The sequence below is a fragment of the Aspergillus brasiliensis genome (genome assembly GCF_001889945.1).
Source record: "Aspergillus brasiliensis CBS 101740 unplaced genomic scaffold ASPBRscaffold_20, whole genome shotgun sequence".
Lineage (NCBI taxonomy): Eukaryota > Fungi > Ascomycota > Eurotiomycetes > Eurotiales > Aspergillaceae > Aspergillus > Aspergillus brasiliensis.
The window spans coordinates 314,902-342,275 of record NW_027137461.1 but is presented as its reverse complement, the minus strand read 5'-3'; the positions used below and the strand labels follow the sequence as shown (position 1 = coordinate 342,275).

Genomic DNA, 27,374 nt, shown 5'->3' with positions numbered 1-27,374 from the left:
GGGGAGATCTGGGGTTGAAAAACAGAGATGATAGAGCCGATTAAATGCCAATTGCAACTGCGAGCAACAAATCGAGAACCAAGGTAGTTGGAATGAGGAAGTGGAATAGTCCAGCGTCACGGGGTCTGCTCGTGACAGGAAGAGCAATACCAAGCCCATCAGTCAATTTAGGGATGACAATACTTCATCTTTCTACGACCGAGACGCTGGACAGTATGGATAAGCTGGACGAAACATCCACACCCGATCAAGTTGATAGCTTTACCCGGTAGGCTACTATTATCAAAACATGAAGGCTGGATCCAACCCAGGCTCTCCATAAAACTGCAACGGACACCACTTTTGGATTTGGAATAATGTTTCTTTTTTGCTTTTTGTTTTTTGGTTTTGTTTTGCTTCCCATTTGACGAATATATGGAGGATATAGTACGAAAAGATGAGGAGGTAACCACCGCGCCAGGTACCTGTAGACCATTCACTATCTTCATCACACACAATCCCATCCGTAACAACTTGAAGCCTCTTCCCATGCATATCAACGCGTTTGCTTCGGTCCACCAATGTCTCTGCTGCGCTCACTTCACCTTTCACCTCGCCTGGCCTCGTCTCCCTCTTTTCTTTGCCGCACCTGAATTTGGAAAATGAGAAAGATACCCGAGGAGATCAATAGACGCCAACCATAAGACCCTGAGCCGTGTATAGGATCCAAGCAATAAAGGAACCTAAGACTTCGTGAAACTTTTGTTCGTCGTATACATAATAGGAATAGAAACCGGTCGGTGCCGAGAAGTGGAACAGGAGGGGCGCAATATATGCAAAGGAAGAAACCATGGGAATAATGAAAAAGAAATGAGACCGATATCGGCAAACCCTATTACAAAAAGAAAGAATAGAAAACAGGCTCCCAGAAACTGGGATCAATCAGTCATTAAATTCATCCTCTATGCGACAGCGGTGGTAGGAGCCGCAGCAGCAACGGGAGCAGCCTCCGCGCTGACCTCGGCAGCGGCGGCGGCGACAGGGGCAGCAGGGGCAGCAGCAGCGTCAACGGGCTGCTGAGCAACGGCCTCGTTGTTGGGGCAGTCGCGGGAGATGTGTCCGGCCTGGGAGCACTTGTAGCAGACCTTGCCGGCGGAGCTCAGGGGACCGCCGTTGGGGGCAGTGCAGTCGCGGGAGATGTGACCCTATGGAATATGATAAGCCCTAACGTTCATATTGTAATCAATGTATGGCAAGAACACCTACCAGCTTGCCGCAGGCGTAGCACTTCATAGCCTGAGCCTGGCAGTCACGGGCGAAGTGGTTAGGGCCACCGCACTTGTAGCAGGTAGCAGCACGGGGGTATCCGTATCCTCCACGGAAACCGCTGTTGAATCCGCCGCGGGGAGCAGCAGGGGCCCGGGGAGCACCGGAAGCAGGAGCGGGGCAGTTGCGCTAGGAGAAGGTCAACGGTTCTGCCCGGAAAACAAGAAGCTGGGGTCGACGAGAAAACGTACGGCAAGGTGGCCGGGCTGGCTGCAGTTGTAGCAGCGGCCGTTGGCACCGTTAAGGCGCAACGTAGGACAATCGGCCTGAACGTGGCCTAGTCCCTGGCAGTTGTAGCATTGCTTGGCTGGATCGGAGATATATCAGCATTCCGGTGCGTTCCAACCACGAGGACCGAAAACCTTACTCTCAGTCGTACGAGGACGCGGGCAGCTGCTGGACTCATGGCCTGTCGATTGATCGATCAGAGATCTCGTTCGAGCGACGTGACACACATAAAGGACCTACCAGGCTGCTTGCCTGTTGAACCACGTAATCATATCAGCAAATGATGCGCAATAAATAAGCCGCCAATGAAAAGGGTCTACTCACAGTTGTAGCAGAGACGCTCAGAGGAAGAGCAGACCTCTACGTCAGCCCGTTAGCAAATTCCGGCATGGGCCAAGGCGTTTCCTTCCCAAAGCAACTACTAACCAGCGTAGTGGCCAATGTTGCCACACTTGTAGCAGGCACGACGAGACAACAACATTTTGTCGATAAAAATTGAGCTATAAAAGAGCAAGTCACTCGGTCAGCGCTTCTGATCCATGCTTGTGAAGATCCCGCGGCTGGTAAGAGCCATTCGCATCGGCATAGCAAGTGGGCGTCATAGAACACAGTTCGTCGGCGGCACAACTAGGGAGGAAATCATATATTCCATGCGCTCAGCTGCCGCGGACGAAGTGTAAGTGACTGGTTCCTCCACTGCCGAGTTCATGATGGAGGGCTTGTCTTCCACGGAAGTAGGATGCGGACAAAAAATCGGCCGAAGAATGGGTGGAAGGAACTGAAGTCGCGAAACGGCCACGGGAACGTATGGAAGTCACGAGGGACATCTGACAGCACTCACTCTTCCTAAAACCAACAACTGATCTTCTAATCTCCTTGTCAATAGTACTGTTCGGATTGTCAGCTTGAGAACCTTGGAGGAGGAATAGCAGCACTTCCGACAGCCCACTCTTGAGACTGGAAAAAGTGGGCTGACAAAGCCAAAAGCGACACCAAATTGGGAATAACGATAGGGAAAAAAATGACAGGAAAGAAAAAAAAAAGAGGAAAGGCACACAAACCCAGCACTGAACACACTCCAAACTAGACCTCACAGCAACACCAATCCCTCCGAACCACGAGAGACAAATAAGCAAAAAAAGATAGCTCTTGAACGGGATTTCTCCTGGCACACAAAGACGGATGAATAGAAAAGGATTTCGAATGCAACAACTTAAGCGATGAAGCTAGGCAAGGAAACGGAAAGAAACCAGTGTCGCAGCGTTTCGTTTTCAGTACGGTAACAGGAAAGATACCGGTTCGAATCGAAATTTACCATGGGTCCCGGCCGTTCCCGTATCGCGTAAGGTGGTTGATCCGCCATCTGATTGGCTGTTGGCTCTCGCGTGCGCACGGCCTGAGGCACACGTTCCGGTTATGACTTGTATTGTCTAGAAGACTGGTGACTGGCGGTACAAGTTTGAAACCGTCTGTCTGGCAGTTGTCATTCTCGATGACATGCAGCTCTGTGGCGCACCCTCTCGAGTCCGAAACACTTTTCTTTTTTGCACCTGGAGCAGACACGTCCGAAGCTGGGGCTGGATTGTTGTTGGGAAGGCCCAGTCTAGACCTGGCCTTTGAGAAGAACGAGCTAAAAACGTGTTCTCCGTAGATATATCTACTAGTAGTCGGTCTACTGGAAGTATAGAAGGAACCCCAATCGGCGAGCTGTATCAGTATGGCTATTGTAAATTCCAGTAGTGAAATTTATGACCGCATCCCAAGCTGGCTGGTAATCAAGGCCACCGCCATGCAAATCATGGATACTCTCTAAGCTTCCTTGTCCCCCTCCCAAGGTTCGCCCGCGGGTTTTCCTACGGTACGCTTCGATCGCGTCGTTACAGAAGAGTATTTGAGACGTGAGCTATCCAACATGTTTTGCTTCAAAAAGGTTAACCCTGCCTATACACAGCGGTCGATTGATTTATGCATTATTAGTAGTTTCATACAAGCTGTCCTAACTCCCGCAATATGATGATCCTATTTACTCTTCCTTCTCAACCACAGCCGGGGCCTTGAGCTCACGGCCCTTGAGGAACTCCAGCCCTTCTCCACCCTGTAACTCAAATGTCAGTCTGGTTTCAAGCACGCATGTGATAAAGCAATCGGGTCCATCGACGCAAATCCGGAAGCACTTACGTAGCTGATCAGAGGCGAGACTTCCACACCGACAGCCTCGTCTTCAGTGACAACGACACCACCGGCCTGCTCGATCCAGCGCTGGCCCTGCTTCATGATGTCGGCCTTGCTGGTGTCGGGGTCGTCCTCACCAGTGCCGCGGGCATTCTTGAGGGGCGAGAACTCGTCCTCACGACGCACCTCAATGCTGGCGAACTTCTCCAGAGGGGTCATGGGGAAAACGTCAAACACAAACTGCTCGAGCTTGATGCCGTTGGGCTTCTCGGGCTTGAACGCCTCGCCGGTCTCGGGCTTGATGCAAGGGATCTTCTTGCGGGCAACGTGGTGGGGCAGCTTGTGAGACCAGCTCTCAATGGATTCGAAGAAACGGAAGGAGTAGTAGTGGTTGACAATGTTGGCGGCACGGAACTTCAGGACATCGGGCTGCTTGGGATCCTTGGCCTCGGCTGTCTCCTGGTCGATCTCGGAGTACTCGACGACATCGGGCTTGCCGTTTCTCTGGAGAATCAGACCGACCGACTCGGTGGCATTGCGCTTGCGGACGACCTTTGTAGCGATGTCGACGTCCTTCGAGGCAGCAAAGCCGATGAAGACAGGGTCGGCAACCTTGACCAGGCAGTTGTCGACGCAGTAGGTGTGAATGTGCTGGATTCCACGCTTCCGCATGTCCTCCCTCACTCCCGAAGTCAAGAGGGCAAGGTAGATACCACCGTTGCCATCGGGGGCAACAGCTGCCTAAAGTTCAGGGTCAGGGAGGGGGTTCGGGGCATAATGTGAAAGAAAGAAAACGCACCTTAGACTTGCTTTCCATCAGAATCTTGCCCTCGTTAGAGATACAAGGCAGAACACCCTGCTCGAAGATGATCACATTGCTCTTGTCGAGACCGAAGTAGTTGTGTTGCTGGAAAAATTCCTCCGTGGGCTTACGAGTAGGTCCGCTGGTCATGACATACCAAGGGATCACGGCCTCCTTGCCAGAAGACTTCTTTGCGAGGATCTGGAGCTTAGCGATACGCTCAGCCTGGATTTGGAAGAGAGACTTGTGGCTGGGCAGGCCGATGTCAAAGCAACCCTTGGGGGCGGAGCTACCCAGACGGGTGCCTTGTCCACCAGCCATCAACACCACAGCGACCTTGTTTCCGGCGACCAACTGCAGACCTTCATCGTACCACTTCTGAATGTCCTTCGGGTCCGAGTCCAGGATCGATGCGGTAGCCACTTCGGGGAGGGGTTCGAGGGAGACCGGGCCCTGCTCGGCCTTAGGAGGGTTCAGGGCCTTCTCGGCCAGCTCGTTGATGCGGATGGGATCGAAGTTGTTCAACTGGTGAAACAGCTGAGCCTTCTCAGCGGGCTTCAGCTCGTCAACGAAGGCAAACACCTGTCCTTGGCCGGCATCGGTGTACTTCTTCTTCAGTTGCTCGAATTCCTCGGGGGAGGGCTCCCGAAGAGCGGGTTCGGACTGGCCATGGATAAGGTTGGAGACGGTTTCTTTAATGGCAGCAGCAGCCATGATTGAGGAATGATGGAATGAAGAGGATAGGTGGTATGAGGTGAGGAGAGGAGGAAGGAGAAAAGGATGGGCTGGAGTAAAAAAGGGAGAGAGTACTAGAGGGGTATCGAGGGAAGAAAGAGGATGGTTAGGAGAGAGAGCAAGGGAGGAGGAGGAGGGGTGTACAGGGTGTGAAAGCGCGGGGGATCTGTCCGTCAAGAATAAATACCAGTCAACTACTTAGTTACTGACTACTAGTACCAACAGGCTACGTCGTCCTGCTGCAGCGCAATATTATTGACCGCCTGGATCCCTAAGTTTCAATTGATTATTTTTAGACGGGACTAGCAGTTGCCGCAGATACATTATTATGGCTTATGGGGAGCCACTATTCCCTCACGCCCATGAATTGCTCGATCGCAGCCCTTCGTCCAGCTTGTTGCAGCCAATCGATTCCCAAACAGTTGGAGGGGCCGGCGGGGCAAGCCGTGGACCCGGTTTCAGGCTTTCAGGCTTCCAAGCTCACCGACTGGCGCCAGTTCAGATCTGCTTGTCCACCTGACCCCTGAAAAGGTTCCTGGATCTGAGAATGACTAAGGGCAAAGAAGAAAGAACCTACTCTGTAGTTAGTTGAACTAGTTAACCAACTAGTATCTGCCCCTAACTAGTTAAGTGTATAATAAAACACACACTTTCGCTTCACAGAACGATAGATATACTTAAGGTGTCTTTCATACATCCGTCTTCTTATATGACGGTATCTTGTAAGTTGGTATTAGCGTATGGTTAATTTACATTATTGACCCCAATATATGATCAACGACGCCGTCTTTCCCGGTATCTATCGTCGTCACGGCGATCCCGCCGCCGCTCACTGTCGTTATATCGACGGTCTCGGTCCCCGTAGGAATCCCGCCGTGGTGGACTCCGGCTGTAGGATCGATCTCGGTACCGATTCCCATACGAGTCCCGCCGAGGGCTCCGACTGACTCGTCTTTCCCGTTGTGGCTTCCGCGGTGGGCTTCGACTGTAGGATCGGTCGTCCCGACCAGATCTCGCTCGGGGTGCATTCTTATCGAAGACCATGTGATAATCATCATCTCGTTGACGAGTGTTCTCTGTTGCCCGGTACTGGCGCTTCTTCTCTAGGCCGGCAACACCGCCAAAGCCACCCCGTTGATTGCTGCGCTTGGTAATCGTAGCATTGCGCCAGCTCTCGGACAATTTAGATACCTAATTTTGAGATCATTGTTAGCCTGTATTGGAAAAGCGTGCGCGGACGCCGGACTCACACTCTGGGAAAAATCAACGTGGATACGGTGGTCATCAATCAAGACACCCTGCATCTTGAAGTATGCCTGTTCGCAGTCCTTCTGGTTCTCAAACTCGATAAAAGCGTATTGTAGGCTGTCACCAGTTCGCTTGTCGCGGATGACCTCACAAGATAGAATGGGTCCGAAGCGACTGAAGATCAGGTTGAGATCCTCATCTAGTAGATGTGTGAGTTCGGAACATGACCAAGGCGCGATCTGGGATGCATACCTTGAGTGACTGGATTCAACTTGCAGACGAACAAGACGTTCTCTGGCGGCTTGACCTCGGCGAAGGGAAGATCGCCAACCATTTCCAGGGTCAACGCCTGTGCCCTTGCTTCGCGCTCCCGTCGCAGCCTCTCCATTGACTCCTCGTCCATGTCGTCATCCAAGTCTTCATCATCAGCGATTCTCACTGTAGCCAGCTGTGCCTTGGACGGCACCGGGCTCTCTGCCGGCTCCACCAAGCCCGGGGGGTCTTCGAAAGGATCATCGAGGATGACGGTGTGACGGATACGGATGTCTTTGAGCGGCCGGCCGCGATCATCGATAAAGGCCTCGTTGACTTTCTCCAGGACGTCAAACCCCTCCACAACTTTCCCGAAGATCACCGCCTTGCCATCCAGATAATCGAGATTGTCTCCAAGTGTGATGATGAACTGACTAGCGGCGATGCGCAGATCAGGGTCGGTGGGGGAAGGTACGGTGGCCATGCTCACAGTGCCGCGTTCGTCATGCTTCAACTTGGGCGGGAGCTGGAGGGGAAATGTCCGTTGAGAAGGGCCCTGCAGCAGGCCCCATATTGACGAACCACCATCGCTTTCTGCGGAATCGGGGCCAATCGGATCGCCAGTTTGGAAGGTGAAGTTCTTTTGGACGCTATGAACGGGCGAAAAATTGTAATATTTAACCTTGCATAGCTTTAGGAAGCTAAAGCGGAAAACCACAGACAGCTTAGTTCCTGTTCAGCCACTCGATTTGTACGCGCGCAAAAGCACCACAGCAAAACAGGAATCGAAGATTAAGGGGAGTGCTCACTTTTCGCACGCTTTAGGGGACTCCTCGACCAGCAGATCGATGACGATGTCACCCAGAGAAGTTTCCAGCAGGACACTCATGGCAAATACCCGGCCGCTGCGGGCGATACTGCGAGGATCGACGATGCGTTAGACAGGAAGGGGAAAATGGAGACAAGGACAGGAAAAGGTTCCAGAAGAAGATGGAACGCTAATAGGCCCGAACGATTAAGGGCTGGGATGACCGAGCGAGGAAGAGAGAGAGAGAGAGTCGTGTGAGTGAGAGCTCCGAATGATGCAAAAGGACCAGGATGGATGCCGAGGAGAAGCGAAGCTCGATGGGGCGGCAGAAAGACGCGAGTCTGTTTTTAGTTGAGTTTTGGCGGGCCAACGGCTTCAGCATCGTCTTTGCCTTTGACTGGAGCAGAAATGTCACAATTTAAGCGCATTGAAGTCCCTGCTGCCCAGTCAGATTAAATCTATTTCTTCTTCTTCGTTATTATTCGTTCCATTCTTTCTATTTCAAGTTTCCACTTCCTGGTCCGCTCGTCGATCAGCTACCAGTTACTCTGTACTTTGCACCCGAAGTACAACTAGTTCCTCCAGACTGTCTTTTCACTACGCTAGATAACTACTATCTGGTCTACAAAACAGTTGCTGGATCTCTCCCATGATCAAATGATCAATCAACCACCACCACCTCAACACAACTAAACTAACCAACCGTCGATCAACCAACCCCTGCTAGGTTGGTACTAGACTACTGGTGGACTGGCTTTGGCCAACAGGGAAGACTATAACCTAGTTCAATGACAGAATGACAGCAAGATGACGGGCTCACAGACCCTGAAGCATCGTGCGCTGCTGTTAATCACTCTCGGCGTCTTTCGGGGTGTTTCACTATCGGATGGTCGAACCGGCGCTTCCTCCTCCCGTGTAACCGCCGTCTTTCTCAGCTGAGCGGCATAACTTCCGGAGGACCCTGTTGGACGAGAACAATCAAGGCAAGAAATAGTTTTACACTAGGCTTGGGCCGAGATCCAGCAGGCACTGTTTAGTGCTCTGACGGAGTTGTTGCCGTTGGCTCCATGGCACAAGTTACCGGCTGCGCAGGCCATCGGCTCTACGAAGCACAAAGCGAGAGCTCTGGAAGTAAAGGAATAAAAAAGGGCGAAAAGGGCACGCCAACTCTACCTAAAGATGCTCAATCAGGAATCAACAGGTACACCACTGGGAATCGGCCCGGCTTAGCAGTAGAAAGAGAAGAGAAGTATCCGATGGATATCAGATGCTTTGTGATGTCCGGTTCCCTGCCCCGTGTCCCATCTGCTTTACGAGTTCCACCACAGGGGCGTTGCGAAAAAACGGGCGGTCTCTTGCAGCTGGACCCAACAGTCGATCAATCTTCCCATCAATGACTCGGTGCAGCTATGCCAGCAACCATCTGCTATCAGAGACACGTGGTGTACTTTACCTAACCCGGAGCCCCTTTACAATAAGGATTGAGTCAGGGCATCGTTTGGGACTACGGAGGAAGGAAAATGGGATTCATGCTCTCCAAAGGGTTCCCCCTATTCGGTGGCTGGTCTTATTGCCAATGGCAGAGGAGCTGATGCAACTACTATGTGATGGTGAGGTGAAAGAAGTAAATAGGGTATTCCGCCTTTCAGCTTATAGCTAGGCCTTTGCTCTTGTCACTTTCCTTTTTCTTCACTCTTTTGACATTCTTTTGCTCTTTTGAAAATTTTTATTTTATTGCTGTCTAGCCTTTCATACTGCCCCTAATTTCTCCGTGTTTACATCTAGCTCACTTCTACCTCTCTCACTCTTCTTTGTTCTCTTAGCTCATTTCGTTGGCTACCGATCTTGAAACATAAGATTCCGTGTCTTATCTCTGTGTGATCTCCCTTGATCGCCAACCAAAGACACACTAACAATTTTAGCTCCGTTCGCTGATCTTGTAGTCTCCGTGATATTCATGACTACTTTGCACCTATCTACCTTACAACTGACAAGTGGAAACCGTTCCGATCTGGGCCAATCGTTGTCTTAAACCAGTGGATTTGAGCGCCAGCAGATGTTGACACTTTGACAGCCCCTGCCAGACAGTGAGAATATGCACTGGACCCCGTGTCCCTGAACCTCATGCATACTAAGATCTCCCATGCCCCACAGGCCTTGTCAGGCTTCGTCGGGTTCAGGAAGTACGTCGCCATTCTCCTATTCGAGCATTTCCCTTTTTCTCTTTTTTTCTGCTTTCCCTCAATGAGGCCAGACTTTCCCTCTTATTGTTCCGATCTCTGTGGCAAAACCTGGAAACCAGAAGCCATGCATACTAGTGCAGATCCAGTCCCAGCCCGGTGACCGGGGACACAGTTTTAAAGACGGTCCATTATATACCAGGGCTATTCTCTGGTCCAGTCTTGGCTGCTAAGCCAGATTATGATGCTTTACTGGGAACAAAATGATCCAATCGAACCCAGCGGTTGCCGTGAATTCTTGTAATGAATTATTGAGAACCCTGGGAAACCAAGAGTTCCGAGACAACGGTGCAGTCTCATTGGAGCAGGTCCGTTTGCACAGCACGCTCAAGCTCGGTCATGTATCCGCCTTCTCCTTACCTTGACAAGGAATCCCGATATCTAAAGTGACTCGTGGCTACGATGGTTATTCGATCCGATTCGAGATTCGATGCTGTATGCCAAAAGTACTGGCGAATTTAGACGTGCAGGCCAGTAAAAAGAAGGGAAAGAAGAATAACGAGGGCTGTTCGATACCGGCTGTTGCAGCCAATAGGGTATCACTGTCGACCATTGTTCTATCATCGGCAAACTTGCACACGTTCAAGGCTTTCGCAACGTCAATAGGGTAGTAGGTAGGTGGGCGCATCTGAGAGGGTTCCTGCAAACGTAGCCGGTGGCTGTCTGCTCCGCTGCTCCGCGACCGCTTATTCCTAGTGCCGACTTAGCCTGTCACTATGGACGCCGTTTCTTTTATGAGAGCAGCATGTCATCATCTAAACACTGGAGTGGCGGAAACAGAAGCACCAGCGGAGGGCCCTTGGGAGGTGATTGGATGAAACAGCTCAGAGATCTCTGACCTTCCCAGCTACGCTTGATAGGCCTTGCAATGACTATCGAATCAGGTCAACTGGTGCAACGTTACTTTTGTGAAACAGAACCTCTAAAACGCCGGGGTATTTTGGCCTGCCTGGACTACTATCAGCATGCTTTTGGGGGTCCTCCAACTTTCAATTTCTTATGTTCTTCTTGAATAAAAATGCAACACGGAAAATTGCATGTTACTACCCTGGTACAACCAGAGAAAGAACAGTTAAGGTATCAAACTAGCAGCCACCTCGAATCAGGTCGTGACGTTTAATTCCCCTTGGAGCTGGGAAATGCTCCTGGTGAGGTGATGGTCGGTCTGAGAACGTATCCCAAGGCTAGAAACCAACAGCAGTGACCTTCCTCCACGCCGAAAAGGGATTGGAAATTAAAACAATTGAGCCCAAAAGAAAATGGGCCAGGCCTTCTTCCAGCAGGAAGACTACGCATCACTGACACATGGACTTAAATCTGGCCTTGCTTCCGACTTAACCCCCCCTCATCCCTCCCGGTTTCTTTCTGAATATTTGGTGGTAGACGGAACATGCTGGTCACTATTATCCCTGATCTACCAGCCTTCTTATGCTAGCAACAAACCTTTGAGAAGTCTTATTACTCTTTAGCCTTGTCTTGACTACACGTGAGTCTCACAATAGACAACAGCATGTTTTCCTCCGCACTGATGGATCAAGTGATGGCCCAATCCTACTACTCTCCGGAGGACGAAGTCAGCTTCGGGCCACACTCCAAGCGAGACGCTCTGTCAATAGCACACTCCGTACAGAGTGATTCACGTCATGACATAGTGGATAGGAGTTCTGCGTGTGTGAGCCCTGGCAGCGAGCTAGATAGCAAGAGCCGGAACTCCACCAGGCGTCGGATACAAGTGGCAGTAAGTTCCTAACTAAAAGCTGAGAACGCGATTGCAAGAGGAGACAGGCACTGACCTTGAGCAGTGTAATCGATGTCGAAAAAGAAAGATTAAATGTAGCGGCGACAGTGGCAATGGACATGGTTGCTCTAACTGCATCAATGCCGGACATAAGCATTGCCAGTTCTTGAGGGTATGTACTGTGTCCCCATCAGAGACCTCGGCCATAGAGACAATAGCTGATCAACCATAGGTAAATTCGGAAATGATGCAGCCGAGAGCCAGTGAATGGCCCCAGATCTCCGGAGCTACTACGATGTCTCCCTCTCCAAGATCAGGTCTGTATGTACCGACTATGACGCCAAAGATAGGGGAAGTACCGACGACCTCTTCCAATCTTCGCATGGCCCCTTTTCCACGGGCATCCAGTTATGATCTCGGATCAGCCGATTCTCATAGTGCATACCATCGACATCCCTTTGGAGTGGATCACGGTTTGCCCTACTCAGACGAGGCTTCGGCGTACGCATCTCCGTCGTCTGGGTATATCCTGCCGAGTGCTCCACCGAACATATTCATGGATCACTGCGGACAGACATGGAATCCAAAAATGTGGAATCAGAGTGTTCATGTTGGCAGGAGTCCCAATATACAAGTTTACTCAGACAGCGATGCCGACGCCTCTTTGCATCAATCGGCGTTTTACATTCCCCATTCGACCGAAGGCCTACCTATCGTCCCAACGATGAGCTATCCAACCGCAGAAGGACAAGGGACGGATCGGACACTTCCCAATCCCAGTCGGAGTCAAGCTCAAATGGGAATAAACAGCTTCACGACAACTGAAGAAACACTCTACGGAATTCCGTACGGATACCGAGACAACAACAGCTGGTCCCATAAGAGCACCATGTTAAACCATGGCCGTATGCACAGCTCAGGCGAGACCTATAGAAGCGGCCCTATCAACCGGAGCAGATCGGCGCAGGATATGACGTTTGGGTACTTACCGTCGAATGGTAGCTCATCGCCTTTGATCTCCGCTGGTTCGTTTGCTCCTGCCTTGGACGCAATTGAGACGAGCGACGGGCTTCGCGAAAGCCCCAGTGACAGCCGCCAACCATCACGGACGTTCTCGCATGACCACCTTTCCGACTACGGCTCCGATACCTACGTGTATAGCAGTAGCGAAAGGCGCGACAAGGACCACTCTCCAGCCGACGGGGCAGGATCGATGCTGATGAGCGGGCTCACGTACACGCGCCCAGTGCCGGGACATCCTAGTCCTCCGCCGTTGGTTCCCAGCCCAGCGTTTCGAGCTGCCACAGAGATACACCACCACACCGCCATCCCGTCGCTGAACAGTTCGAGCGAGTGCTAGAGACCTAGGTGGCCATGCGGCCCCGATGAACGTCCAGGGTAGCGTACAAGCTATCTATAGACCGTTAAGCGCCTTGGCAGCGCCGATCCCCAAGTTGGCCACCAACAAGGGCCCTAATTCTTACCGACAGCGACGTCGGCAAACAGCACCATTTTCCAAAGCCGAAAGCGCTTTTAATTTTGTGGGAATCTTACATACACCCACACAGCCAGAAGACTACAGAAACAAATCACTTAAATGTTACACTACTAATATTAAGGTCAGTTGGCTCTATGTTTTGATTTGTTTCTGCCCCTTATTTCTGTGTTCTTTTTTTGTTTTTTCAGCCGGGTGGTATTGATTACCTTGTCAGCCTGACCAGATCCCCAGGATGGGCTGGCTGGTCTTTCTTTCTTCGCAGGTGGCTCACTGATTTTGATTGCTTATGGATTAATTAATTGTCTCGAACTGTTTTTCTTATTTGTTGGGCCAGGGAAAAGAGAGGGCGCCGTTGTTGCTGCTGCTATTATTGCTATTGCTGCTGCTGTTGTCATATCACTTTTGCCCTGTTTTTTGATAACCCCATTGATTATTCTTGCTCCGTTTTACGTTTTTTACTTTTCCTGATTTTGATCAATGCTGCCTGACAGCCTAATGGGTTACACCCGCGTGACCTCAATATGGGAGTGGGAGAAGGGGGAGGGGGAAAGAGGAGGGGGGGGGGATTGTATGAAAATAATAAGGATAGCATCTCCTCTAATTGCATACTTAATCTTGATCTACACCATATCTGCATACTATGACATCAACCATAGATTGTCCGAATGCTTCTCAGAGCAATCACCTAGAGTACGAATATAGTACTATATAGTAGCTATCTCTTCCCCTTTAGTTGATATCTATTTGATCATCAACTACTATGGGGGTACAGCAGCCCCAATACTCACCTCACAAGTAACACCAATTATCCTTCCCATCCCAGCCAGGAAAGAAACCGAAGGAGAGGAACCAACAACCCCGGTCCATAAGTATGAGATTTTATCATCCCACTTACCTACCTAACCCAGCCTAACCTAACCCGACCTACTACTACCTACTAAGTAACCTCCTTCTCCTCCTCCTCCACATCTCCCCGCCAAGCCGTTACCCCAAGTATACAGACCCCAAGCATGACCATTACCAGGAATGAGTAGTAATACAACAGTAAATATATAGATAGTAATGTCACCCCGTACTTACACAAATGACAAATCAACTGAAATACATACTACTCTACGGAGTAATCATGTAACCTAGTACTTACAGATAAGTAGTACCCAGCATCACACCACACCACTCCCACGGGTCTTCCGGTCCTTTCCCCCGGGTCCAGCTTTCCGCTCGGGTAAGCAAGCGGGCAGTGAGTGTATGTGCGTAGTAGTAGTAGTAGTAGTAGTAGTAGTAGTAGTAGTAGTAGTAGTAGTAGTAGTAGTAGTAGTATATGTGTTGGGTGGGACAAGCACAAGGACAAGGACAAAGAGTTGAATTGATCATGTCATTGGGGGCGGGGGGGAATATTACCATAAGTTACTATATCTGGCTTTCATGTATGTCTTACTACGGGGAGATAAGTAGCTGATTGACTGGAGGTTAGATACTAGTAGTCTAGTAGTGGGCGTCGGGGGTTGTGTGTATGTGTGGAGCATCTCACCCGCCAGCTTTACACTACTAATGGGGACCCTTGATTAATGATGATGCGATGGTGGTGGTGGTGGTGGTGGTGGTGGTGGCTGGCGATATAGGCACACGGGGATAAAAGAAGGATTGTTGGATGGCGTTGGGAAGGCCGGATCGGATAACTAGATTGGGGGATTGTTCTTTGTCTCTTGGGGGATCTGTGAGGTGAATGGGCATGTTGTTACTTGTTCCGGACGGAAGATCGACGGAGTGAAAGCACAGACACACAGATATTCTAGACGTTATCGGGCAGTACTCCGTAGTAGTCAATAGTAGTAGGGTATAACAGAAAAGGGATATATTTAATTTTAATGGACATCAATCCCCGAATATCCCCGGCACGCGCGCGCGAAAAAGAAGAAGCAAAAAGCAAGAACGTCCAACCCACACTTATCACCGAGGGTATGAAAATTATGCGAAAGAAGTGAAAGTCTTTTTGAAAATCTTCCCTGATCTTTTTTTTCATTCTTCATAAGAGGGAGAGGGAGTTCGTTGATATGAGAGAGAAAAAGAAAAAGAGAAAACGAAAAAGAAACAAAGAAACATAGGCAGGTTATGCGGTGCCCGCCCCATACGGTAAGTAGAATAGAGGGAAAGTTAAAAAGAAACCATGAAACGAGTTTGATGATAACGCCCTCATTCACATACACACACGACAACCACACACACCACCCAATGTTCTTCTTTTTCTTTCCCCCCTCATATCCAGCAGGGAATCAAAAAAAATTGTAACAATTTTTCCTTCTTCTTTTTTCACTTCAGGCCCGGGTCCGCGTGTCGACGTCCGTCTTCTTCTTCTAATTCTTCGTCGTCGTCCGAGTAGTAAGGTATCCGATGATCCGAAAGTGAATTCGAATCCTGCAACGACCCCCCTCTCTCTCAACCGCACGGAAATCCATCGTGACGATCCGCTTAGTCCTTGTTCTTCTTGGGGCCCTTGGTCTTGGCGGTACCGCGGAACTTCTTGGAGCGGTTCTTCCGTTGCTTGCCTGTAGAGATTGTGAGTATTGTTTCCGGTCCGAATAATGATTGATAGTATAGGTAGTGTGTAGAAACATACGCTGCTGTCTGCTGGGCTTCTCGACCTTGGAACCAGCACCGATGCGGACCAGGCGGTAGAGGGGCTCGAACTTCTTCAGGGCCTCCTGGGAGTCGTAGATGAGAGCGAATCCAGTGCTCTTACCACCACCGTACTGGGTGCGGAAACCGAAGACGGAGACCTGGTCCTTGTTGGACTTGTACAGGTCGGCGAGCTTGTCGCGGAGCTCGTCCTTGGAGACGTTGGCGCGGTTGGGGTGGAGGACATCCCTGTTGAAAAAGAAAATCAATCATCAGCATGCCGTGTATTCCTCTTGCTGGTTTGCCTCCAAAAATCCCTGTTGTCTGTCCGATATGTCCGGATTTCGATATCCAATATTGAAACACACAGAGAATATTATAGTATATACCGAGTGTGCTCAAATATCGATCATTTCCATCCGGACATTTTTCCTCCTCTTTCTTTGTCCCTCCTCTTCATGTATCCGTCCGTATCCCTTTTTGCAATTTCCTTCCTTCTTCCTTTCCTTCCAGCTCGGTGGTGAAGGGAGCTTACACGACCATCTGCTTACGAGCAAGCAGGGGGTTGCGGATGAACTTGCGAGTCCGCAGGGTAACGGGAGCGTCGGCCATGGTTGCAGGTGCAGTTGACAGCGAGAATCTGCGTGCGACAGGGAGAAGCTGAAGGGCAGAAACGGGGGGCGCGGGTTGTCGAAGTCGCTGTCAGTCGTTGGCGGGCTCGAGATGCGCTCGATTCAATTTTGGCAGAGTTTCGTTGTGCATCGCCTGTGGGCTCGGCTAGGCTACACTAGCCGGATATAGTTAGCCAGTTACCCTTTGTGGGTGTATACTTAGTAATACACACCTTACCCGAGCAGGTTAGACTTGTTGAACTAAATACTTTATGCTAGGGTAGCGCATTGCTTACTAACCTATCCAATCCACTAAGATATACTTATCAGTGGGCTATCTACAAAAGTATATCACTTTTTATCTCAACTACATGAGAGTCACTCCATTTGTCTATACCAAAATGTCTCTCTCGCTCCTCACAGCGCAATACTTCCAACAACTCGACCCTCACCTCCTCACCTTCCCCCCAGACAGTACTCTCCTTCACCCCACCACGCAAGAAACCATCTACAACACCCTCTTCTCCGAATCCCACGCCGCCAATGACCACCCCCTCCCCCCGCCCGCCTACCGCACGCGCGTGCTAAAGCGCCTTATCACCAAACTCGAATCCCTACTCTCCAACCCCGAGGAGGATGTACGCATGATCCAATCATCCCCATGAGTATGCTTTTGCACTGCATACCCTACCTTCCTCCCCTCTTACACTGTAGCTAACCTTAAATCAATCCATAAATATAGGAAATCAACGAATCCATTCTAGAAGAATACAGCACGCTCCTCACACAACCCAAACCTTCCTCGATCGAGCAAGCGCAGAAACTCACATACATTACTTACACTGCGCCACCAGAAGAAGAAGAAGACCATGAAAATGGATCTCAACCGAGGAGGAGAACAATCCTCACCTCTGAATCTCGCTCCGCCATCATAACAGCCGGCACGACGGGCCACAGAACATGGGAAGCGGCATTGCATCTCGCCACGTACCTCTCCTCTACGGCGGCAGGACGGGCCCATATAGCTGGGAAGAAGGTCCTGGAGCTAGGCGCCGGCACGGGCATGGTGTCGATGTTCTGTGCGAGGTATCTGCAGCCGGAGGTGGTGGTGGCTACGGATCGGGAGCTGGGGTTGATGAGACAGATTGGGGATTGTGCGGGACGGAATGGTTTAGATGGGGGTGGGGTGTTCAAGGGGTGGATTTGGGAGTGGGGGAGGGAGCTGAGTAGGGGGAATGGTAAGGATGATGATGATGATGATGAGGAGGAGGAGGATGAGGATGAGAAGGGTGAAGTGGAGAATGATGATGAGAAGGTGGAGTTTGATGTTGCGCTGGGTGCGGATTTGGTACGTTCTTTGCTTTTCTTCCCTTTAATCCTTGTTTCGCTTTGTATACTGTGGGATGGATTGGGAAGAGTTGAAGTGGGTTACTGGATGCAATCGCCTATTCTGGAGCGGATTTCCTGAGTGTTCCTCAGTACTTCCTAACTACTCTGTACCGACCGATTGATGATATACATCGCGTTGTGTTGTATGCTGTGTCGCGTTGCACTACATACTTACCTCCCTACCTCATCTCACCTCACCTCGCCTCATGCAAAAAGGTCAAGTATAATCAATACTGACGAATACTCCATCCACAGATCTACGACATCGACCTCGTCCCCCTCCTCGTCCAGACCGTCAAATCCCTCTTCGAGAAATACGCCGTCAAGGAATTTCTCATCTCCGCGACATTACGCAACGAGCGGACTTTTGGCGCTTTTTTGAAAGCTTGTGGTGCGTTTCCCCCCTTTCCTCTTTTCAGTTCTAATTTTATATTTGTGTGTGTCTGTGCGTGCGCGTGTGTGAAACTCACTGACTGTTTTATTGTAACGAGCAGAGAATAGTGATTTGAAGGTGGAACGTGTTCCGTTCGAGTCGCCGGCTGAGGATCAGCAGACGGGGTTTTTTCATTCCACGGCTATACCGATTAGAACGTATCGGATTACTGCTTAGTCTTCTCAAATTTCTATGTTTCAAGGGGGAATTGTTCTAGAGTGTGGGTGTATATAGTATTATAGACATAGAGAAAAGAATGGTGATGACTTGGTTGAAATGTACCAGCTAAAGATATTCGTGTAATAATGTTCATTAGAGAAATCTCTTCTAAGAGTGATAGTAATATAGTAATTTATGTATGTAATATAGACATCGCTCATGGGTATCATAATATATCTAAGGAACGCCCCCCTTCGTCTAACACAGGAATGAATGAATGATAACGGGGAACCACATAGGGAATGCGACACGATGTATGCTGGAATCACGCTCAAAACGAGACAATAAGGGTGGTGACCGAACAGAGTTATGACAAGCACCATGATCAACAAGATACTCGCGACATTAAAAACAATATACCAGTGGGCATCTCAGTGGCAGTCGGCAAGACTCTCCCGGAGTAAGCTCTCGTCCACTTGCTCCGCATGCACCGAAACTGGCACTCGCGATCGCGACGGAGGTCGGAATCCCAGAATCGGACCCTTCTGGTTGACACCCGGGTACCGGAAACGCAAGGGAGGGGCCAGCTGAGGCCGGTGGTGTCGGCTCTTCCTGGAGCCGGAGCCGGCAGATGAGGGCCTCCGGCTGGGCGTGTTGGAAGCAGGAGCTGAAGCTGTGGCAGGCGTCTCCTCGGCGTTGGGTTCGTTCGACGAGGTGGGCGCCGTGCCCCAGTGTCCGCGGACCCAGCCGCCGACGCGTCGACCCAAGGAGAGTTTGCGGGATGAGGTGGTTGTGTCTTCGGGGTCGTTCTCAACCGGAGTGTGGCTGCGACTGCCTGCCACTGATGCAAGAAGCGTTTGCGGGCACTGATCGGTGATCATCGCCAGCTCGCTGCCCGCCGTCACAATGCTGGGAGAGATGACGGGAGGCGTGGGGAACAGATCGGCTCTGGAGGACATGATCCGGCGGGGGATGCGTACTGGGACAGCACTGGAGTGGAGGTCACTCAGTCGCGAGGGACGACGACTGGGAGTGTGGATGTCCATGCCGGCAACGGAAAAGAGGCTCTCGTGGGAGGCGCTGCGGCGGGGACCGCGATACGGCGTAGAGAAGACGCCCTCCTGAGAGGTAGCCCGCTCCGACTCGGGATAGTTTGTGGATCGCCCGTCTTCCTTCTCCTCTGGAATGACGGACTGCATTGCCGCCCGGCCTGCATATTCGGCACTGCTGCGGCGCTGGAAATAGTCGTGAACCAGTTCGTCATCAATTCCCGGTACCGACACTCCATCGCCATCTAGCGAGCGATATGCCGCATCGACTTGCGCCTTCTTGAACCGGCCGCCTCGCAGCGGCGACGAGAAGACCGTGCTATCAGGGCTCGTCGGCTGGGAGGAATCAAACCCGCGGTCTACCCGGTCGAAGATGGAGGACGGCTGATATGCCGACTGCGGAGAGCTCGCCATCGATTCCGACGCAGGGGACTGCACTGACCAACGGTGGGGAATGGTCGGAGGGATGGAGACGGAGGTTTGTGAAAGAATCGTGGAAGCGGAGGAAGTCGAGGGTTTGGAGCGGTGATTCGCCCTTTGAGAGAGGGGCGTTCCTGCAGCCGAGTGTAGCACCGTCGCACTGCCCAGGGAGCGTCGTTTCTTGTTGCGACGGAAGAGAGACCCCCGCTCCTTCTTGGACGCGATGGTCGGTGAATGATAGTGGTGATGGATGTGAAATTCCTGCGACACCCGGCGCGACTCCTTCGACTCCAGTTCCTGACTGAGAGTCGTGGACGGCCGGACCTCCTGATCCTCGGGCGCCAACGGCTGGTGCGACAGAACCTGATCCCGCAGATTCTCGACCTCCTGGTTGGAGCACTCGAGCATCTCCCGCAACTCCATGATTCCCATCTGCAGGTTGGCATTGTCCTGCAAGATATCTCGAACGAAGCGGGAGACCACCGTTGCGCCGCCGCGATTGCGGCCCAACTCCTGGGCCGCTGCGGCGCCCTTCAGTCGACCAGCAGCGCCATCTAGCTCCCGTTCCACGGTCCGCCGCCGCTCCATGCGTTGAACCAGCTCGGCATGTCGGTCTCGTTCCTCGCGGGCTTCCTTTTCAATGCGATCCACCTGATCGTGCAGATCCCGCAAGGTACACTCAGCTTGGCGCCATCGCTGGACGGCCGACTTGGAGTCCTCCTGAGCGGACTGCAGGCTTTCCTGCAGCTTGGATTGTTCCACTTCCATTTGCGCCAGTTGCGCTTCGAGGTCGGCGGCGCGGGCCGCCGACTGGGTGAGTTTGCGCAGCTCCGCCTCGGTGCTCTCGAGGCGGGTCTCCAGCGACTTGGAGTGGGAGTCAGACTCGGCAACGGCCTTGTTGAGGCCATCGAGTTGTTCTAACAGGCCGCGATTCTCTTCAATGATGCGGGCATTCTCAGCCTGGACTTCCCGCTTCTCGCGTTCTAAGTTGTCGATGCTGACGAGTAACCGATGGCGGTCCTCTTCCGCCTCGGCCATGTAGGATTCATGACGGTGGAGTAAAGCCTGGAGAGCAAAGGTTAGCGATGATGAGCTGCTAGTGGCTGCCGCCATGGCAGCTTTATCTGGAAAAACAGTCATGACGGACAAAAACGCAATGGGAGAGCACTGGGGACGATGCCAGCTTGGAGGATGACGGTGGTGATGATGATGGCGGCGAGGAAGCCATGAAGGAGGTATCTCCCGACCGACTGCAATCGATTGCATTCATCTTCGCGAGCCCAAGCGATGATCAAATTCCAACGGTGGGCACCGATCCATCCAAAAAAAGGGAACAAATATGTGCGGGAAGACAAGAAGTATGTGCAGCCCGACAGAAGTATGTGGGTGGGCGGGTATACAGGAGAGTATGAGGATATAGATAGATAGATATAGATAGAAGGGCGTCACGCAACACCATGCAGCGGCTAAATAAAAGCCAATGGGCAGACATGCAGTAGTGAGGAAACCAAGGCAAGGCAAGATCCCTGGTCGGCCATCCTTATACAGCAGGGAAGTAAGAGAGGCCGGTTGTACGACGAGAGAGAGTTCACTCCCCCGCGGCCGGGAAAACCAGGGTGACGTCGGCCAACCATCCAACGAGCGAAGTTTAAAATGAATAATGCAATAATCCACCGACGGAAAACAACGGGGAAACAGAAACACAAAGAAAAAAAAAAAAAAGGAACAAAGTAGACTAACTAACGTACCTGGCCCAGCCTCGCGGCAGTTGCCAAATCCTTTTCGAGCCCCTCCAAGGCGACATGGTTATGGAGCAGGAATGCGCAGTCATCGCGGCCACAGCAGCAACGGGGAGAAGCCGAAGAGGAACTGGTGGCCGCGTGGGAGGGAATGCAGGGCAAATGATTAGCGGCTGGTGGATCGGAATCCATGGCTGGGAGGAGAAGTAGTAGCAGCAGCAGTAGCAGGATTCTTCGGAACAGGTGGAGGAAGTCGAGGCAGAAGGTGAGTTGGCACCCCTACTAGTCGGAGCGATGAGCTGGACTGGAGACGCCAGTTCATCGAGAGACCAGAGCAGGATGTCAGCGAGAGAGAGAGAGAACGACAGAGAGTGAGAGGGATTAATTTTAGGCGCTGAAGTGGAGATGGTGTCTTTGCTTCAGACACAAGCCAGTAAGTAACTAAATTAATTATGATTTGATTAGGGGGGAAAGGAGGACAAGAATCCGAGGCAAAAAGGCCCTGGTCGGACCCAGGAAGAATGCAGAGACCGAATCCTGCAGGTCCAAAGTGAACGACATGCACAAACTGGGGATTTGCTTGCTTGATGGGATTGGAAAGGGAATGATTGACTGGAGAATGAAAAGCGTAAATAATGCATCGCCAGTCGATGATGTCGAACGAAACACAAAAAGATGTAATCAAGGCGGCAGCTGATTCAGGACTGCTGATTGGTCCAATTGCGGAAAAGTTACCCATGGCAGCGAAGTTTATCGGTACTGCCCTTACGGACATTACAGACTCTCTCTTTCTCTCTCTCTCTCTTTTGTAGACATACTTAGTTCATCTAACAACATTCATCTACTGTCTACTCCGTAGTATCAACAGACGGGAGAATTTGAGGAATTTTCCTAGATTAACACATGATGATAAAAATAACCTCATTCCTGAATAATGCATTGACAACTGTTTGTCGTTCCCTCCCCGATCTGATCCGGAAGGGACTCCACTCCCGATGAAAATGATACGCAGCAAGCAAGGCAAAGCAAAGCAAACCAGGGAGGCTGGTCGGTGCCTGATGGATGCATCATCCCGTGCCAGCTGGTCCTGACTCCATCCACAGCGCCATCCGGTCGCCCAATTCCATCCTCTCCTGGCTCGTTTCATCAGCATCGGCATCAGCATCAGCATCAGCCTCGTCTTCATCATTCAGACGGGCCAATTGCCGTTCTCACTCTCTTAAAGAAAACCGAAAATCCCAGAGAGTGGATCGGTGTGCATTTGCATATTTCGCTATTCCCTACACTGCGGGTTGTATGTACTACTACCTCCGTACCTACAGCGCCTATTCTCTCTCTCTTCCCAGGGGAGGGAAGAACAAGAAAAAGGACAGAGGCATACATAGCCACTCCCCCAAAGAACTCGAACCCTGCTGCAATCAATCCCGTCATGAGATGCAGGTACACAGTCTTTCTTCACATGCCAGATGTAATCAATTCCTTCACACAAAATACTCCCGAGACTGCCCCAAGATCGCCCGCTCAAAGTAAAAAGTCATTACGCACATTAATAAACGCCCCGGCGCCGCCCTCCTCGCTAATCTCATTCACCAGCACTTCCGTCTGTTGGTAGAGTCGCTCCAGCGCGGCCGACGACGATTTACCCAGAGACACTACCCGTCATAATATTAGTAACTGAACCATTAGTAGAAACTCTGAACGAACATACCGAGAATGGCCGAGTTCAACTCTTCTGCTACCGCAATTCGCCCCGCAGGGTCCAGGTAGTGGCCATGCACTGACCGTCGTGCGTCCGGATAGGCCACCAGGGAAAAGATGTCGTCCAGCATCTTCCGGTCCCCGCCCCGCTCCTCGGGCGGATAGTCCAGGAACAACTGCTGCCCGTACTGCACCGCCTCTGTAAGCAGCTCATTCGATCGCGCGATGCTCTCCGTTTCCTCCATGTCCATGCCGTCCGCCTCGTAGCCATCGCCTTCCTGCAGCTGCTCATCCAACTCCATCTCCTGGTCAAACACCGCGCTAGTGTCCGACAGCCCGTTCGACGACTTGCCGCGCTTCGACGGCGATGGCGACGGTTCGTTGCATCGACGCATCATCTCCAGGAATTTGCGGCATCGTAGCTTGAAATGGATCTGTGGATAGGTCTGCAACACGCTCGCGTAGTAAGCGTTAGTATGCTTGAGCGCCTTGTCGATATCGCCTTCCAGGATAGCCGCGCGGATCTCTGCCGGCTAGTCAGCACCGGAACAATAATATATCAACAACAATGAAGAAACAGTCATACTCTGCCGATTGATGGCGTCAACATCTTCCTCCACCTCGTACTTCCTCAAGGTTGCCTGTCGACCGTTCTCCAAAGACGTCGACTCCGCCGCCACTTCTTCGGCAAACGCGCGCGCGGTCTCAACGTAGCCGTCATGAGCAAGAAACTGCGCCACCAACTCCTGCAGCAGGCCCGATTCATCCAAAGGAGGTTGCAGGTTGTCCGTCTTGGTCTGACTAATCTCCGAATGGATCAACGCCTTTTCTTTCTGTTCGGAACCATTAGCTATATTGGCAGCTTAAAGCAGAGTAGCCAGGGAGGTTAGCTTACCTTGACCATGTCATCAATATCGAACATGAAGGGTTGCTGCCCAAAGTTCACTACCAGGTGGACGGGCGGTTGCTTCTTCATGCCCACCGATGGGTAGACCTTTAGGTTTCGTAATTCCCGGAATGCGTTTCCTGATAGTGGTTAGCTGAAGTAATCTTTTCGACATAGTGAGGCAGCCGACATGGACGTACCTAGGAACACGCCATTCTTGGTGAAGAAAGCACATCCCGTGGAGAAATTCACACCGCATCCCACAGTATCATTAGCTCCAAACGTCGGACCGTACTGTCGTCCCTGCCCCTGACTTTCGCCGAAGAAGGACTTTCCATCATCGCCATGGTAAGCCCATGATTCCTGTTCCCATCCGGGCAGTCGTTCTACCGAGGCTTTCTGGCTCGAGAATCCGATTCCGATCATTCTATATTCCCAGTCAGCATTCCCTATAAACCATACAGGTATGAAAGCGCGGCCACGGCGTACCCCTCTTTGGGTTTGGACAGGATGGTGATCTCGAAGTAGTAGATCCCGCACTGCGGGGGCATGGGATTATCTGCCCGGACGGCAGCAGCCTCATGCTCATGCTTATTGACCGGACCGGTGTATCGGACTTCCAACCCTCCGTTCCCAAGCTCCAGGCCCGTGAATTTATCGTCGTCGCTCCATCGGGAAGGAAGTGGTAGCAAGTGTTCGTCGTCGCTGGGGGGCTCTCTTTCGATGATATCATAGGTCATGCCCCGATGAGAGGGGGCAATCCGGGGCAAGCTAGCCTGACTGGAGGAAGTGGAGAGAGTATTCGAGGTGGTGGAGGGAATGGCGCCATCGCGCTGCGCTGCGTGCTTTGCCCGACGGGCGGCATCGAGGCGGGAGACATAACGGGAGTTGAGGAGATATGAGGGTGTGAAGGCCGGAGCGGCCGAGTCGGCGCAAGCTCCCGGGTTGTGATAGCACGGGTCAAAGCGGGCGAGGTTGGCAAACTTCCGAGAGTAAGGAGGAAGCGAATCGCCGGGGGACGACCTCCATGGGGAGTTCATTTGCATCTCGGCATCCACGGCGGCGGATGGCCTCAGCAGGCGGGCGTCGGGAGAGAACGGCGGCGGCGGGGGATACGAGGCGGTGGAGGTGGAGTGGGAGGGGGAGAAGGGCGAGAAAGGGTGGTTGCTGAGAGTAGGAGGCGAGAGAGCGGCGGTCCCCGACAAGACTGAAGCGTAGGAAGAGCGACGGGGGATGGAGGAGATGCTGGGAACGTTGGAGTAGTAGTTGTAAGTTGAGGGAGTGGAGGAGGTGGTGGTAGTAGCAGCGGCAGCAGTGGAGGCAGTCGAGGTGGTTGAGGTAGTGAGAGCAGCTGCTCGTGGAGGAGCTCCACCGGAAGGGGGAAATGATGCGTCAGTCATGGCTGCTACTGCTGGTGGTGCTGCTGCCGGGTACTAACTTAACGCTGGTCTGTTAGTTTAACAGTACTTAGTTACTCTGTGATGTCTTTGATTCGTACCATTTGTTCTGCACCGTGACTTCTGGATTCCTGTTTCGTCTCTTTTCCTGTTCAACTGTTAAACTCTGCACCAGACTCCCCTCGTTCTTTGTCGCTTTTTGTTTTTCTGCTCGCTGGCTGATTAGCTTTGCTCACTGTCTCGTGGAGTATTATTAGTACTGAGGAACTTCCGTAACCGGGGAGCGTGAGTGGAGCAACACATCCTCTTCCCCCCAAAGGGCTGATCAATAGTTTAGAAGACGAGAGATACATACATGAAGCCAACGATCGATCCAGACACGCGCTTCGTGTTCTTCCACACACACACACACACACACACACACACACACACACATCAAGCAGAAATAACAGCACAACCAAAAGTGAAAAAGAAAACAAAACAGATTCCACAAGACGGAAAAAAGAGAAGAGACCAGAACCCGCAGTGAATGACCGAAAGGGCACCTCGCGTGACCCAAGGAGAATAGTGAGCAGAACAAACCAGAACAGTCAGTAGTTAGTCCTTGTTTAGTCTTTTAGTATGACAGACAGAAACAGAACTAGGACATGACGGATGGCCTGACCCGAGCCATAGTTCATATTAAATTATACTAATAGGATCATAATACTACAAAAGAAATAAAACTGCGGGGAAAAAGGCTTCGGCTTCTGCTGCCTCCTCCTCCTTCTCCTCCTCTTCCTCCCTTATGAACATGATCATCCATCCAGAGAGGAAGTAAGACAAGTTCGGTAGGCATACAACACCTCCGGGTATTTACTTTGAATTTAGCTCCTTTTTAGAATGAGGAGAGGAGAGGAGAGGGGGAAGAGAAGGGAAAGAATTCCCCCCTCCCTCTCTCTCCCCGCGTTTCTGTCCCTGCCCTTGCATTCAGTCGTTCATTCATCCATCATCCGTTTGTTGTTTCCCCAGGAATGACGACCTGCTGAGCAGCAGTCACTCATTCCCCGTTTTCTCCTGATTAGACTACTTATCCATGGGTGGATGGGCGGCTCTCCCTTGATGTCTGGCCGGACCTATGATGCAGGGTGTGTATCACCCCCGGCTCTGGCGCCATTGGGGGGACGACGACGCCCCGAGACGGTCCAACCCACGATATCTTCCTTCTTCGCCCCAGGAGCATCCTTGGACTTGGAGAAATTCGTAAGTAACAATATCGATACTATTAAGGTAGATCACCACTCCGTAGTTAGAATACAGCTACGATACGGAGTCTAGTACTGTCCTACTGCATGGAGATCCTTTTGAGTTACTCGAGGATGGGGAGGCAGCACGACGAAATGCTGACAGTCTTGGCTACGGGGAATCTTCCCCGTCTTTGCTTTTTAGGGGTGGTGGGTGTAACATCAGCTCCTGCCACAGTGTATCACCCTCAATCAAGCCCAGAGTGCAACAACAGAAGCAAGCATAGGACATTGATACTTACCAGTAGCCTGAAGGACTTGTCTCTACCTGCCAATGGCAATTAGCAGCAACTCTTCGGTCACGGAATGGTTTCGCCGGTTATCGACGGACTACCTGACAGCTACTAGTCTAGATGAATATAGAGAGCACGTGCGGCCCTTCAGGCGCCGAATCGACCTTCAATTCCATGTGGGACAACGCAGACGATACTGCCATTCCAGTCCATTTTGGTATCCATGTTTCGAATATGCGGCCTATCGCCGAAAAAGAAAATTCCCTCAAACCCTTGCCCAAGCCCATAAGCGAATTCTCTACTGATACAGAACAGTGGTAAATAGTAAGAAAAAGAAAGAAAAGAAAATCTGAGCAACGAAAGCAAGCAAACAGCTCACAAAGGGAGAATGAATTGTGCCGTATGCACCGCCACGTCCCCATGCCAGAGCCTCAA

General features: G+C 51.5%; 8 protein-coding genes across 8 annotated transcripts; 3 read left to right on the top strand and 5 right to left on the bottom strand.

Moving 5' to 3' along the window:
• Positions 1-89: 89 nt before the first annotated feature.
• Positions 90-787, bottom strand: ASPBRDRAFT_422116 (uncharacterized protein). Its single transcript, XM_067624755.1, has one exon. It carries the CDS (start codon positions 528-530, stop codon positions 168-170), a length of 363 nt encoding a protein of 120 aa, XP_067473841.1. The 5' UTR covers positions 531-787; the 3' UTR covers positions 90-167.
• A 2,751-nt stretch (positions 788-3,538) lies between these two features.
• Positions 3,539-5,303, bottom strand: ASPBRDRAFT_48891 (UDP-N-acetylglucosamine diphosphorylase). The gene is made up of 3 exons (XM_067626184.1): positions 4,505-5,303; positions 3,712-4,446; positions 3,539-3,628 (listed from the first exon to the last, which is right to left on the bottom strand). The coding sequence occupies exons 1-3, from the start codon at positions 5,219-5,221 to the stop codon at positions 3,557-3,559; spliced, it is 1,524 nt and encodes a 507-aa protein (XP_067473840.1). The 5' UTR covers positions 5,222-5,303; the 3' UTR covers positions 3,539-3,556.
• A 713-nt stretch (positions 5,304-6,016) lies between these two features.
• On the bottom strand, positions 6,017-7,631 carry ASPBRDRAFT_137676 (uncharacterized protein; the record flags this gene model as incomplete). The annotated part of the gene is made up of 4 exons (XM_067618922.1): positions 6,017-6,433; positions 6,493-6,689; positions 6,743-7,443; positions 7,552-7,631. 4 exons carry the CDS (start codon positions 7,629-7,631, stop codon positions 6,017-6,019), a joined length of 1,395 nt encoding a protein of 464 aa, XP_067473839.1.
• Positions 7,632-11,193: 3,562 nt separating this feature from the next.
• ASPBRDRAFT_422211 (uncharacterized protein) lies at positions 11,194-13,196 on the top strand. Its single transcript, XM_067624758.1, has 3 exons — positions 11,194-11,528; positions 11,593-11,700; positions 11,761-13,196. The coding sequence occupies exons 1-3, from the start codon at positions 11,301-11,303 to the stop codon at positions 12,886-12,888; spliced, it is 1,464 nt and encodes a 487-aa protein (XP_067473838.1). The 5' UTR covers positions 11,194-11,300; the 3' UTR covers positions 12,889-13,196.
• Positions 13,197-15,277: 2,081 nt separating this feature from the next.
• ASPBRDRAFT_48888 (40S ribosomal protein eS24) lies at positions 15,278-15,890 on the bottom strand (the record flags this gene model as incomplete). The annotated part of the gene is made up of 2 exons (XM_067626183.1): positions 15,278-15,572; positions 15,644-15,890. Coding segments are annotated over 2 exons (324 nt in total), but the record flags the coding sequence as incomplete, so codon positions are not given.
• A 764-nt stretch (positions 15,891-16,654) lies between these two features.
• Positions 16,655-18,252, top strand: ASPBRDRAFT_200900 (protein-lysine N-methyltransferase; the record flags this gene model as incomplete). The annotated part of the gene is made up of 4 exons (XM_067621487.1): positions 16,655-16,891; positions 16,996-17,601; positions 17,898-18,033; positions 18,137-18,252. The coding sequence occupies 4 exons, from the start codon at positions 16,655-16,657 to the stop codon at positions 18,250-18,252; spliced, it is 1,095 nt and encodes a 364-aa protein (XP_067473836.1).
• A 413-nt stretch (positions 18,253-18,665) lies between these two features.
• ASPBRDRAFT_59685 (uncharacterized protein) lies at positions 18,666-25,426 on the bottom strand (the record flags this gene model as incomplete). The annotated part of the gene is made up of 9 exons (XM_067628095.1): positions 18,666-19,469; positions 19,512-20,768; positions 21,452-21,615; positions 22,984-23,094; positions 23,151-23,666; positions 23,727-23,973; positions 24,036-24,166; positions 24,227-24,453; positions 24,516-25,426. 9 exons carry the CDS (start codon positions 25,424-25,426, stop codon positions 18,666-18,668), a joined length of 4,368 nt encoding a protein of 1,455 aa, XP_067473835.1.
• Positions 25,427-26,540: 1,114 nt separating this feature from the next.
• ASPBRDRAFT_137843 (uncharacterized protein) lies at positions 26,541-27,260 on the top strand (the record flags this gene model as incomplete). Its single annotated transcript, XM_067618936.1, has 2 exons — positions 26,541-26,665; positions 27,074-27,260. 2 exons carry the CDS (start codon positions 26,541-26,543, stop codon positions 27,258-27,260), a joined length of 312 nt encoding a protein of 103 aa, XP_067473834.1.
• Between the last annotated feature and the right edge of the window lie 114 nt (positions 27,261-27,374).

Bases quoted from the DNA above. Each gene is read 5' to 3' on its own strand.
- ASPBRDRAFT_422116 (XM_067624755.1), bottom strand. From the start codon at position 530: ATGGGAAGAGGCTTCAAGTTGTTACGGATGGGATTGTGTGTGATGAAG.
- ASPBRDRAFT_422211 (XM_067624758.1), top strand. From the start codon at position 11,301: ATGTTTTCCTCCGCACTGATGGATCAAGTGATGGCCCAATCCTACTAC. The intron at 11,529-11,592 runs GTAAGTTCCTAA...GACCTTGAGCAG, and splicing joins GGCGTCGGATACAAGTGGCA to TGTAATCGATGTCGAAAAAG. The intron at 11,701-11,760 runs GTATGTACTGTG...GATCAACCATAG, and splicing joins AGCATTGCCAGTTCTTGAGG to GTAAATTCGGAAATGATGCA.
- ASPBRDRAFT_48891 (XM_067626184.1), bottom strand. From the start codon at position 5,221: ATGGCTGCTGCTGCCATTAAAGAAACCGTCTCCAACCTTATCCATGGC. The intron at 4,447-4,504 runs GTGCGTTTTCTT...CCTGAACTTTAG, and splicing joins TGATGGAAAGCAAGTCTAAG to GCAGCTGTTGCCCCCGATGG. The intron at 3,629-3,711 runs GTAAGTGCTTCC...TTTGAGTTACAG, and splicing joins TCTCGCCTCTGATCAGCTAC to GGTGGAGAAGGGCTGGAGTT.